The following is a 14,365-nucleotide window of genomic DNA, read 5'->3' on the forward strand; positions in this document are numbered from 1 at the left end:
GTAGTGTTTCTTTACAAAGTGACATCGCCAACCACTGGCCTGGCATATATAATACAGCATTTTTAGTCGTTTTCGCGGATCCGTGTGAACGGGGATTGTTTTGACAACATTGTCGTCTGTACGTCAAACTTTTCAAAAACGTTTCCGTTTTTAGTACATCGTTGTCGTGTAAACGTACAGGCCTTGTCCACACTAAGAAGTTTTCATTTGAAAACGCATCTTTTTCTCTCCGTTTTGGCCTTCTGTCCACACTGAGATGGCGTTTTTGTCCGCGAAAACAGAGCTTTTTGAAAACGCACTCCAAAGTGGATACATTTGAAAACGCCGTTTTCGCGTTGTAGTGTGGACTGTGAAAACGGAGGCTTCCGAAAACGATGACGCATTTTTAGTCATGTGATGCAGTCATGCATAATAAGTTAATAAGTTTTATATGTAATACGTTTTGTGAGATCGTCCTTACTGTGGGGGTAAGCCGCATCATCAGAAGGATAGTGCTCTTTGAAGCAGTCCAATATTTGTTTTGGCATGATTCCCAGTCTACATTTTCACTCGCTTTTGCAACTTTATAGTCTAGCATTACCCGCAGCAACAACTCCACCTCATTGTCCGTCCATTAAAAAAATTCGGTGCCTTTCCTCGACATTGCCACGACGTTTCAAAGAGGCGGAAAGTAAATAAATGCCTGACGGAAATGATGCATGTCGAAGCGTCACATTTTACTCATGCGCAGTACAGGGACGAAAGCGTTTTCAGATGTTTCATTGTGGATGAGCAACTTTTGGAAAATGCTTGAAAATGCTAGTGTGGATGGAGAGCGTTTTGAAACGAAAATGCCGTTTTCAAATGTATCCGGATTAATGTAGACGTAGCCTTAGTCATCAGTAAAAGTCATTAAGGGGGATACTAAATTGCTAATAGTAGACTTTAGCTAATTAGCTCTAATGTTTGTCATCTGTTTGCTGGGAGCGATCAGTGGGGTGATGAAAGTATAAAAAACATATAAAACAGTTCCAAGTAATAAAAATATGGAGTTGCCATCAACCAAACAATAGGAGAGAGTGGGTTTAGATGAGCCTTTTGGTAAGTTGACCAACCCCGTGTATCTAGGCAACTATACATATTTTTTGTCATGTGACCTTGTAAGCAGGAAGTATCCATCATTTCTGGCTGGCTGTGAAGAGGTAAAAGAGGTGTTTTTATGAAAAAACAAAAAAAACAAAAAAAAAGGTGTAATAATTGTTGTGCCAAGGCAAATTTATTCTGGTACAAAATGACATATGCATAATGATGTATATCCAGTGTATAAATACCCATGATTTGATTAGCACAATATAGGCCCTGAAGTACTAAGCTCTGTGCTTTTTTCCAAAAATCATCACTATGGGGCAAAATTAACCGAACAGTCTGGGGAAATTTGAGCCACTGTTTTTCACTAAAACAAATTTGTTCAAATAACTAACTGTTGTAATGTTTACAATCAAAAGGGGACCTAAAGGAGTGATTTTGTTTTTTTCGCCAAAGATTTTAATTGAGCTATAAAATTGAATTATAACAAACTTGCTCCAATAATTGTTCTGTTTATAATGTTTGGAGTTAAAAGAGGTAAAAATAATCCATATGACTCCAGTGGTTTAATTCATATCTTTAGAAGCGATATTATAGGTGTGAGTGAGAAACAGATCAATACTTAAGTCCTTTTTTTACTATCAATCTCCAATTTTACTTTCACATTCTTCTTCTTTTGTTTTTAGCAATTTGCATTCTTCAAGCATCTCGCCACCTACTGGGCAGGGAGGAGAATTTAAAAAAAAGTACTTGAATATTGATCTATTTCTCACCCACACCTATCATACCAATTCTTATGATATGGATTTATCCACTGGAGTCTTATGTATTATTTTTATGCTGCCTTAATGTGCATTTTGGAGCTTCAAAATACTGGTACCAATTCACTTGCATTGTGAGGACCTACAGAACTGAAATATTCTTCTAAAAATCTTAATTTGTGTTCAGCAGAAGAAAGAAAGTCATACACATCTGGGATGGCATAAGGGTGAGTAAATGATGGGAGAATTTTTGGGTGAACTATTCCTTTAAGCCTCAATAATTCGCTGCAACTACAAAACTATGAGAACATGCAGAATGATTGACAGGCAGAAAGCATCAGATACAGCGGCCTGCGGACACAGTTTTGTTTGCTGTTTACAGAGTCTAGAGCTGCCACAGAGACCAGTGAGATATCTCAAGACACTTCGTTAATATCTTTCAGGGAGTAGGGAATTTGTTGCATACCTTTCCATGTAAAATTAGTTTGGAATGTATGATTTTTATATAAATATAAAGAATGGTAGTGTGTGTAAATGAGTGTGTTTGTTTGAGTCTGAATTGTCTTTTTTCGAAATACAATGCACCTCAAGCCAGAGCCACACTGGCGCCGACTCTTCATTTCTGGCCTCTGCGCTTTCCCACGGGTCACTCCAAGCTCACCATAGAGGAGGTATGGCTGCTTGTACCTTTATTGGACTGAGAGGTATTTCCCACCATATATTTATAATAGCACTGCCGGTGCTACTGCTTGTCCAGCTACTAGTAGTTTAAACAATTTACCTGTTTCAGTGACATCACTTTTCCCCCACAGCCGCCATATTAGTGACCATCAGTGGGAGGAAACAATGGCAGTGAAAGGAAAAACACCCATAAAATATCAAGAAAAACACCAAAAAGTGCTGTTGATCCATGCCAAGTCCCAGGAAATGTCTATACAGGTCTGAGGTCAGCACAAATATTGCCAAATTTTACTTTCGCAGACATTTAAATACATTTTATTCGTGATTCATCTCCATATGCTGGCGAGTCTGATGTGTGACCCACGAGTACACACATTTACTGGTACATAACCGTAAAAATGTATACTTCAGAAGTTACATGTTTTTGTTGTCATCTGTTCTGATTTGGTCAAAATATTACAAAACGTCTGTGATGATCCCGTCTGAATGAATTAAGAGCTGCTTTTAACTCATGAAGAATACACAGAAAGCAACCGAGACGTATTAGCAAGGACGTAGATTTGGCTTGAACATTGGGGGGGTTACTTGCTTGTTTTGATTATTGAGGGGGTTACCTCCCCCCTATCCCCCCTGGAATCTACACCCCTGCATATTAGTGACTATGACAAATGTTTACATTTTTATTAATAACGCATATTAACTCTTAACACATTTATTGCTAAAACTGTGGAGGATGTGGTTAGGGGCCGTGACCTCCTTAAGTGTACCTTATTTTACAACTTCAAAGTGGAAACCTCTAAATATAACTGACACATGTACAGATAACTGATATGTCTGAATAAATGAGCAAAGACCCACAAGTGTTTTTATCCATGCTCTCTCCCTTCATCATTGTCTTTGGCGAAATGACGCCGTATCACGTAAAATATAAATGGTATTGAAAGAAAAAATACATTTAGGATCTGGTAATGAAAGAGCAGTATCACCTTTTCAAGATTTATAAATAGAAGGAAAAAAAGAAGCGCGCACTGTTCGCTCAGTTACAAAAAATGGGATGCACACCGCCGTGAGAATTGGGGTCTAGCGAAGTCAAAGCGCACTTCCGCCAACTACGCGATGACGTCGTTTGCGTCGCTGCATTCAAAAATGAACGACTTGTGCGAGGCAACATTAGCTATGTTGTTAAACATGTTCAGATACAATGCAACCATACAAAAACAAACCAACAATAACAAAAACAAAATAAAAGTAGGTTAATAATAAAATAATAGAGGGGTTTCAAAAGAAAAAGATAATTAATATGTTAAGTTAGATAAATCAAACATTTTAACAAATCTTTTTGCTTTATTATTTTTACAAAGCTTTACCATGTTATAATAACATCGCCGTTCTATCAGAAATACATTAAAATTAGGTTTATTTTCTGACCATTTCATCTTATGGATGACAAATCTTCCATAAACAAAAATTCAGCACCCTGAAGAAGGCATTTTTGCCGATACGCGTAGGTTTGCAGCCCTGTTTTTTCCACTGTTTTTAACTATTGTTATATCCATTGACAATAAAGGCTTTTACTAAATTTTTGATCTGGAAGTGTGCCTTGATTTGTCTTTTTCTTTTTGGATTATTATTTCCTCATTCAAGAGCACCTTCATATATTTCTTGAAGAACTTCAGAGCATACCGGATTTTGTTTTTTGAATCTTCAGAAATAGAAGTTTGTTGCTTTTTATTACAAAGGTTCTTAAGACTTTTACATTGCCAAAAAACATTGAAGGCATAAAAAAATTACGCAGGTTAATGAAAATTAAGTAAATTTGCCTAAGTCATGAAACACGAGCAGAACACAATTGTGTGCAAATCGTTAGTAAAACAATAATTGTATAAATTGTGGAATTTATTTAAATGGAAAATTTACAGTTGTAGTCATAAGTTTACATACTCTTAGGTTGAAGTCATTAAAACAAATTTTTTAACCACTCCACAGATTTCATATTAGCAAACTATAGTTTTGGCAAGTCGTTTAGGACATCTACTTTGTGCATGACAAGAGTAATTTTTCCAACAATTGTTTAGACAGATTGTTTCACTTTTAATTGACTATATCACAATTCCAGTGGGTCAGAAGTTTACATACACTAAGTTAACTGTGCCTTTAAGCAGCTTGGAAAATTCCAGAAAATGATGTCAAGCCTTCAGACAACTAGCCAATTAGCTTCTGATAGGAGGTGTACTGAATTGGAGGTGTACCTGTGGATGTATTTAAAGCCTACCTTCAAACTCAGTGCCTCTTTGCTTAAAATCATGGGAAAATCAAAAGAAATCAGCCAAGACCTCAGAAAACAAAAATTGTGGACCTCCACAAGTCTGGATCATCCTTGGGAGAAATTTCCAAACGCCTGAAGGTACCATGTTCATCTGTACAAACAATAGTACGCAAGTATAAACACCATGGGACTATGCAGCCGTCATACTGCTCAGGAAGGAGATGCATTCTGTCTCCTAGAGATGAACGTAGTTTGGTGCGAAAAGTGCAAATCAATCCCAGAACAACAGCAAAGGAACTTGTGAAGATGCTGGAGGACACAGGTAGACAAGTATCTATATCCACAGTAAAAACTAATCCTATATCAACATAACCTGAAATGCTGGTCAGCAAGGAAGAAGCCACTGCTCCAAAACCACCATAAAAAAGCCAGACTACAGTTTGCAAGTGCACATGGGGACAAAGATCTTACTTATAGGACAAATTTCCTCTGGTCTGATGAAACAAAAATAGTTATATCTGGAGGAATGGGCCAAAATTCCAGCAACGTATTGTGAGAAGCTTGTGGAGGGCTACCCAAAACGTTTGACACAAGTTAAATAATTTAAAGGCAATGCTACCAAATACTAACAAAGTGTATGTAAACTTCTGACCCACTGGAAACACGATTAAAGAAATAAAAGCATTCTTAAAATAGTGATCCTAACTGACCTAAGACAGGGAATGATTTCTAAGATTAAATGTCATGAATTGTGAAAAACTGAGTTTAAATGTATTTGGCTAAGGTGTATGTAAACTTCTGACTTCAACTGTACATAAGCATGCATTTACACACACATTTGTTTTGCTCATGTATCATAATTTTGCAAATTGACTGCTCAGTCACGACACTGCATGTTAGCATTTCTATAAGAGTTTATGTGAATGTAAGCATGAATGTAAGCATTTCAATGTACATTTTACAAGCATAAAATATAGTAGAGGTGCCTTCTACACACTAGGGATGTGCGAGACTAGTCGTCTAGTCGACTAAACAGTTCTGATGCTGCTAGTCGACACTGGAATTACTAGTCAGTTAATATTTCCTCCATTAAACTGATAATAATTTTTACACATTTACGTTTGGCTTTATATTTTTACAGAGGCTGCACTTAAATTACTGTCATATTAATGTTACATATTTTAAATAGAATTAATAATACAAATATTATTTAAAAAAAGAGGATATCTGGAGCAGATACAGAGTTTAATTTCACCTCAGGCTGCACATGCTTCTTCCCTCTCTCACTCGCGGCGCGCGCAGGAAAATGTCCTCTCGCTAAACAAGCAAACTCAGCAAAGTAGTAATGAAATCACTTCGGTGGTGGTGCAGGAATCGGCTTTCCAAATGTTTTAAAGTCCCTATGGATGTTTTCACATTTGAGTCTTCTTTACATCCGTGCATGCTTGGATGTTATTTTTCCGCCGAGCGGGCTTTTTCAAGTGCAGGATAGCCGCCTCAGGTGAGTGAAGTCCCGTCTTTCACCAGACAATGTCGACGGGTTAATTTTACTCATCAAAAAATTTATGCTTTTGAGTAAGTAGCCTAGAAAATAACTGTTTTAGACTAGGTATGCAATTTTTTTAATCTGCTGATTAAGAAGGCTGTTTTCAAAGAGGTGCCGACTGCTTAACCTGTTAAACTGTCTTTGATTCTGTGTGCACGTCATGTTTAGAATACATTAGGTTTATTGCAGGCTACATCACAGGCATATTTTTTCTATCCTATAGCTACTTTTTTTTTTTTTTTTTTTTACATCATAACTGTTATTGGTTGACGTTCTTTACCGAACAGCTGTCATATTAGATCAATGGTTAATGCACGACTGCACGTCGTGAAATACGCTCAACTTTTCAGAGCATTTTTTTCTCTCTTGTAGATTTGGCTTAGTCTACCTGTTAATTATTTTCAACAATGTCCTGACTGTTTAAATATGTTAAGTAACTTTTACTTGGTGATTTCCGTTTAGAACAGGCTTTTAGGGTTGTTCCATTAATCCTGCACTATTAATTCATAATACAAGGGGAGCACGTCGCAGATAAATGCCCCTTTTCAGTGGAATTTAGCTTCAGATTTGGAATAGATTAAGTATTTTAAATGGGTCGCATACATTTATTTATTTATTTTACTGTTTTCTGAAGGTTGGTTTCTCTTTATATTAGTCGACTAGTTGGTTACAAAACTTCCGTTTAAACGACAGTCAAATTAGTCGTAGCGCACATCCCTACTACACACTGAATGTCGCAGACACTGTAACATTGCTCTTTAGATTTTTTTTTTTTTTTTTTTTTTTTTAATTTCAATTTTTTTATCCTCTTTTGTCCCAATTTGGAATTCCCACTACTCAGTAGGTCTTCGTGGTGGCACAATTACTCACCTCAATCCGGGTGGCGGAGGACAAGCCTCAGTTGCCACCTCTGAGACCGTCAATCCGCTCATTTTATAGTGGCTTGCTGTGCATGACACAGCAGAGACTCACAGCATGTGGAGGCTCATGCTACACTCCGCGATCCATGCACAACTTACCACGTACCCCATTAGAGCGAGAACCACTAATCACGACCACGAGGAGTTTACCCCATGTGACTCTACCCTCCCTAGCAACCAGGCCATTTTGTTTGCTTAGGAGACCTGGCTGGAGTCACTCAGCACACCCTGGATTTTAACTTGTGACTCCAGGAGTGGTAGTCAGCCTCAGTACTCGCTGAGCTACCCAGCCCCCCAATTTAAATAATTTTTAATAGTTTGTGTGAAAAATATTTAATATTGTAGCATATCTGCATGTATAAATTTATAGGAGTAAGGTCAATAAATATTATATTAGCATTTTTAAGTATTTGTCCGGTGCCTTAATATCGAATAAAAACAAAACCAGATTGAAGATTGATGCTTTTATTACAAAGATTCTTGTAAAGGTTTTAAGTAGTTGTGTCTGACTGGCAAACTACCTCTTCTTATTACTACTTTCTGCTGATTCAGATGCTATTTTCTCTGGGCTGCCCCCTGTCGTTTCACAGAATAGTACAAGAGTTACGCGTGCAGTCTCGGTTTGGCATGCTGCGGTTCCAGGCGAAAGCATAAACCTCTCTTCACAATGTAACAGATTTAAATCATTTAAAAAAAATTGTTTTTTATGTTTTTAAGAATGTGTGATATCTGTTTGAAAGAAAACATTTCAACTGAACTTTTAAGAAACATCAGCATGTTTTATGATAGAACGTTAAATATTAGAACTAAAATGTAGAAATTAAAGAATGTAAAATGTAGAATAAACGAAATTGTCAAATTAAACAAAATAATTATCATATAATTTAATTACTGCCGTCAAACATTTTAAACATTGGTCCAGTCAGCAAGAACCAAATAATCAAAGCACATTAAAAAAAATCCTTAATATCTGTGTCAAATATGATCTTACCTTAACAATTTCAGAAGCTTGTGTCACCTCTCTGTCCACTGTTGACTATTTTCCCTAAAATACAGTAGATATGCCACAAACATCACCATTACCATTCATCTAAATTCAATATAATAGCCAAACAAAAAATATGGAAAAGTCAAAGAACAATATCATTGTTTAGATGTATACTATGACATTAGATTATTGTTGTCACAAACGACTCTATGAAAGAAATCCCGAATGTCTGTCCCCTTCAGTGTTTTGGCTGGTGGTTGTACATGAGATATTATTGGTCATTGAGTGTTTCAGTGAAAAAGACTAACAATAAAGAGGTCAGAGATTTAAAACTCGCTGAAAGTTGGGGCCTGGGTAGCTCAACGAGTATTGACGCTAACTACCAACCCTGAGTCGTTAGTTCGAATCCAGGGTGTGCTGAGTGACTCCAGCCAGGTCTCCTAAGCAACCAAATTGGCCTGGTTGTTAGGGAGGGTAGAGTCACATGGGGTAACCTCCTCGTGGTCGCTATAATGTGTGGCTCTCACTCTCGGTGGGGCACGTGGTGAGTTGTGCGTGGATACCACAGAGAATAGCATGAAGCCTCCACGCACACTACGTCACCGCGGTAATGCGCTCAACAAGCCACCTGATAAGATGCACGGATTGATGGTCTCAGATACGGAAGCAACTGAAATTCATCCTCTGCCACCCGGTTGAGGCGAGTCACTACACCACCTTGAGGACCTAGAGCACATTGGGAATTGGGCATTCCAAATTGGGGAGAAAAGGTGAGAAGAAAAAAAAAATAGCTGAAAGTTACCAAAATGTTAAAAAAAAATTCATCTGTTTAACAACATTAACTTACAATAGTCAAAGATGACTTCTCTATTTGCCCACGTCTTGTCTCAGGTAGATTGCCTGGCAGGCTGTTGGGCTCATTAATATTAATCACATTGTCTGTGTTCACCCAAACTGATTTGCTGAATTAAAACGTGGACTGTAACATGTGAGCCCTAGCCAATGAGATTACCGCTTTGAGTTAGTTTCACCCACTGCCGAAGAACCAGCTGGCAGAATCTTCTGCTGGGTCTTAAAGGCTTTGTTTTAGGCAAAAGGCTGCACTTTTTTCCCTTGCACTACAATTAAGCAAAATAAGTATGCAAGATAATCAAAGGTATTGTTCTATTTCCACTCTCTACAGGTTAACTGCTGCTCTATGGATCAAAGATCAGATAACAATCAGCCAACATATTCTTCTGGTCACTCAGATGTTTTGTGAGGTAACCACTGGAAAGGCAGCAGTGGTTGTGTGGCCTACTCTTTCAGGTGAACACATGTGAATATCACAGAGCTTATTCATAAGGGAGCAATCTCTTAAAGGAATAGTTCACCCAAAAATGAAAATTCTCTCATTTTTCACATACCCTGATGCCATCCCAGATGTGTATGACTGTCTTTATTCAGCAGAACACAAATTAAGGTTTTTAGAAGATAGAGCTCTGTCAGGTCCTTATTATAGAAGTACACGGGTGCCAGCACTTTGATGGTCCAAAAGTCCATCAAAGATTTAGGCAGCAATAAAGTACTCCACACGACTCCAGTCGATCAATGAATGTCTTCTGAAGCAAATCGATACGTTTGTGTAAACAATAATTAAAACATTATTAACTTTTAAAAAGCGCTTCCTGCCAGCAGCTGACGCGAAGCTGTCGACGAGTTCACGCAAGAATTCGTGAACTCGAATTATTTACAACAGAAGAACGAACGTCATGTGAGAGTTCAGCCATTTTAAACTGCATCAGGGCCCTGGATGGAAGCACTGATTTATTAAAAAATTATTTTGAAACTTGTCCCTCTTTTTCTTAAAAAAAGCACAAATTGAGGTTACAGTGAGCCACTAACAATGGAAGTGAATGGGGCCAATCCGTAAATGTTAAAATACTCACTGTTTCAAAAGTATAGTCACAAGACGTTAACAAAATGTGCATTAACATGATTTTAGTGTGATAAAATAGCTTACTAAACTTTTCTATGTAACGTCATATCCAATTTTGAAATTCGTTGCCATGATGACATACTGTAAAGTCTTAAAACTTAAAAATCGTAAAATGACAATTTAAATAACTTTACAGCTCAAACAAGTTTCAACAGAAGTGCTTTTATAAAATCATACACTTCACATTTCTGCCTTTAAACCCTCCAAAAATTGGCCCCATTCTCTTCCATTGTAAGTGACTCACTGAATCCTTGATTTCTGCTGTTGTTAAAGAAAAGGAGTGACGAGTCTGAATTATTTTCTGTGGTAATCAAAATTATGCCACAAATGCTGTCGATTGAGCTTAACTTGTATTGAACCCGGAATATTCCTTTAATATTTTTTGTATGCTGTCAGTGTGTCAAGGAATTTAGAAGGTAGCACTTGATGTTTTCTTTGTGACAATATTTTAACACTAGGCTATTCTTTAAAACAGCAAGCATGCTTGCCTTGGAGAACTAAGATGACTTGTTTGTTTCAAAGAGTGTGGGCTATTTACCAAGCGGTTTATTTGTTAGGCAGGAAGGGTGGGATTTGTTGCATGTAAAAGCTGAAGGTTGCCCCAGATTCTGAAGCTCTTTTTCCCCACATGTCATGACGGACGTAGGAAAGCAGTTCATTGGGTTTCTTCAGACTTTTCCAAATGAGAGTAATCTTTTGTCTGTCTTTATAGTCTGGATGGGAAAAATGCTGTGTTTTTAGACACAATGTTGCCTGTAAAGTGTGAGGTACTGCACACTGGTTTGACACCAGCAGTCGAGGGAGATCTGGTGGTTCAGGGCCTGCATCTACAAAGAATCATTAGGCTTGGTTGAACTGGCAATGCCCACGCAGTCACTCACAAGCAGTCCTCATGGGTAATGTACAGCACAGGCTGGTTGACATAATGGACTCCCTGGGACACACTATGGTACTTACACCCATATACACTCATTTACATTCAGAATTAATTCTCCTACATGAACACATAACCTTAATTTTACATTCACTGTCCAGTGCTGAATCAGTATTGATGTATTGAATCACTGTTCTGAAGTTCAACATTTACATACTTTAGTCAGTGTTTACATAAGTATCACAGCAACAAGTAAAGTGACTCAGTTTAAGATGTGCTGGACATCAGGAGATCTGTTTGCTCTTATTAAAATTGGTAATTTTATAAGGACTAAGTTCTTTCTAGCATAAATACGAAGTTTTTGAATTGTCATGTTTCCTAAGTGTGTGAAATTCATGCTAACCTTGCTTATATGTGTAGGTAGATGTCCTGTGTATGGATCTAGAGAGTGCTGAGTGGCGCATGTTAGAAAGCTGGATTACAGATGGAACTCTCAGAAGCTCATTCTGCTCATTCTGACCATTCATCTGCAGTGGGTGTGGTTTGAGGTGGAGGGATCTGAAGAGGAGGTGGTGCGTTTCTGGTACAGTGTACTGAGAGCCCTCCGCCTCTCCGGACTCCAACTCATGCATGCAGCTCACAGCCCAAGACATGAAGTGCTGAGACACAAACTGGCAAACTCATATAGCTCCTACACACTGAGCTGCATAAGGACAGAGGAGTAGCCCAGATAACCTACTGATAACCACAATCCCCATGGACAGTGAGATGTGAAAGCATAACTCTGATTGCATCAAACAGAATATTACAGATATGTTTGAGAGTACTGTCAGCCAAATTGCATTTTGTGAAGAGCTGATTTTAACAGAGACAGTCCACATTGAAAATCTGGGAAATGCAAATGAGCTGCTGCTCCCCGCCCCCTTTCCGGAAGAGGGCTGTGCCTTTACAGCTCGTGCTTCAGATACTATAGCAACAACAAATCAGAACCAGTATGACTGACACCGTAACTACCGGAGTTCAGCCATATATGTATGAGCAACCGTAAATGACGCAAAACATAGGCATTTTGAGTTTGTGATGGTGCTTCTTATGTAGAAAATCACTTCCTGCCCTCCATCTGCATTTCACGCCACAGCAATGCAGTGATGTGACGTCATGTGCAAACAAGCTATAAAGACATAGCTCTGATCTCCGTGAATACAATCAGAGACAATGGTAACTTTAGCTGCATTAGCCGTGGAATCAGCTAACAAGCACATTCGGAAAGGCGATTTGCAAACATTCACAAAATATAAAGTCGATACTTACATCTTCAGGATATAAAGCTGGAACACGAACAGTTGATACTGATCCATGCTTGAGAGTCAATTTTTTTTGAAAATCCTGCTTTATATTGACCCTCATTCACAAAGCAGTCTGGTGTAAAATGATTTGCACAAACATACACGAATTTTGGTATGTTTTGGGGCACATTTTCTTCAAAAACGAAACTTGTCCACTGAGTCTTCAGTGGCTCTGATGCCAGGAGTACATGAAGACTCTTATGTTCACTTTTACAGCCAACAACAGAACACTTATGACGCTTACGAAGTTGAGACATTATTCTTCTCACTGTAGCTGCTCCAGCGTGGAAAAAAATGGCGGACTGTGTGTCGATCACTCAGGGGAGGATCTATGATAACAGGGTGGAGTCCATCACCAGTCGTGGGTGTGGCCTGCTCTAAAGTGACGTCACTTTAGAGTGGATATGAAAACCAGTCATTTTGAGACACTGTTTTTGATTTATAGAAATATAAGAAAGAGGAATGGGTGGACTTTTAACATTGAAGGGTGGTTGTGTACACACACTGCCGACTCATATTTATGTTCAAACACCATGTAAAAGTGAATTTTGCATAATAGGTCCCCTTTAAGAATTATTTTCAGGAATACAAAATATTCTTAACTTCTTTTATTAAGTTACAAAACAAGAAGAAATAGTTATTAAGAATACTTTAATTCTTAAAGGAACATTCCAGGTTCAATACAAGCCCTGACGTGATCTTATCTTCTCACAAATTAAATTGGCTGGTATGTTGTGAACTAGCTCCTCCACTCCCTCTCAATGGAGGAAGTCTGATGGGAGAACATTTATTCTTTCATTCACAGACATTAAACCATGATCATAAATACTTTTAGCTTCTCTGCACGTCTCTTTTATTATGTAAAGGTGCAAAATAGTGTCACATCCTCCCGATCTGTTCACACAAGATCTCCTTCCCCTGAGTGTTAACCCATAACTGGACTACATTTCCCAAAACCACCTTCTTCCCGCCATTGACTCTCACACCTGATTGCCATGCATTCATCAACTCCCTGTGTATATAATCTCAGCTCAAACTTCATTTCACTGCGAAGTCTTGCCAATTTGCCCGTTATCTTGATCTACTGCCTGTGTTGATTATTGCTTGTCCCTTGGATTACCGTCTTTGATTTGTTTACTTTGTTTGGACTGCTTACCCCTGTTTTGACCTCTGCATGTTTAACTACGATTGCTATTAAAATCTGCACATTGGTCTTCACTCTGTGTCTGCCTCTGACTCGTCACAAATGGACATTTAAATTGACAAAGAGGAATAGTTAAAGGTATGTTCTGGGTTCAATACAACTGTGGCATAATGTTGATTACCACACATTTATTTCAGCTCGTCCGTCCTTTTTTTTTTTTTTAAAAAATAAATAAATAAAAGCAAAAATCGAAGTTACAGGGAGGCACTTACAATGGAAGTGAATGGGGCCAATTTTTGGATGGTTTAAAGGCAGAAATGTGAAGCTTATAATTTTATAAAAACACTTACGTGAATTCTTCTGTTAAAGCTTGTGTATTATTTGAGCTGTAGAGTTTAAATCGACGTTTTTACGGTCGTTTTAGGGTTTACTGCGTTACGTCATGGTAACTTAAGTTATACAGTTGGCTTAACTTTAAACAAAATAGCTTACTAATCTTTTATATCGCACTAAAATCATGTTAACATTGTTTACGTCTTGTGGCTATACTTGTGAATCAGTGAGTATTTGAACGTTTATGGATTGGGCCCATTCACTTCCATTTGAAAGTGCCTCACTAAGTTTCCATCCAAGGATTTTTTTCCGAAAGCGTTTTAGCGCATCAAAATAAAGCTGATGGAAACGCAGTTTATCGCTAAAATTTCAAAAGTGTCGACATAATATTTGTTTAACTCTAGCGCATAAACTCTGTCGATACATCAAATGTCGCGAAAAACTGGTTTGGAAACACCTTTTG

At 38.0% G+C, this 14,365-nt stretch overlaps 1 protein-coding gene across 1 annotated transcript; it reads left to right on the forward strand.

Moving 5' to 3' along the window:
• Window positions 1-9,085: 9,085 nt before the first annotated feature.
• Window positions 9,086-11,804, forward strand: LOC127424967 (probable methyltransferase-like protein 24). Its single transcript, XM_051670545.1, is given in 6 exon segments — window positions 9,086-9,118; window positions 9,384-9,535; window positions 10,918-10,975; window positions 10,978-11,154; window positions 11,500-11,572; window positions 11,575-11,804. Coding segments are annotated over 6 exon segments (723 nt in total).
• The last annotated feature ends 2,561 nt before the right edge of the window (window positions 11,805-14,365 follow it).

The sequence above is a fragment of the Myxocyprinus asiaticus genome, chromosome 34 (assembly GCF_019703515.2).
Source record: "Myxocyprinus asiaticus isolate MX2 ecotype Aquarium Trade chromosome 34, UBuf_Myxa_2, whole genome shotgun sequence".
In the NCBI taxonomy this organism is placed as follows: Eukaryota; Metazoa; Chordata; class Actinopteri; order Cypriniformes; family Catostomidae; genus Myxocyprinus; species Myxocyprinus asiaticus.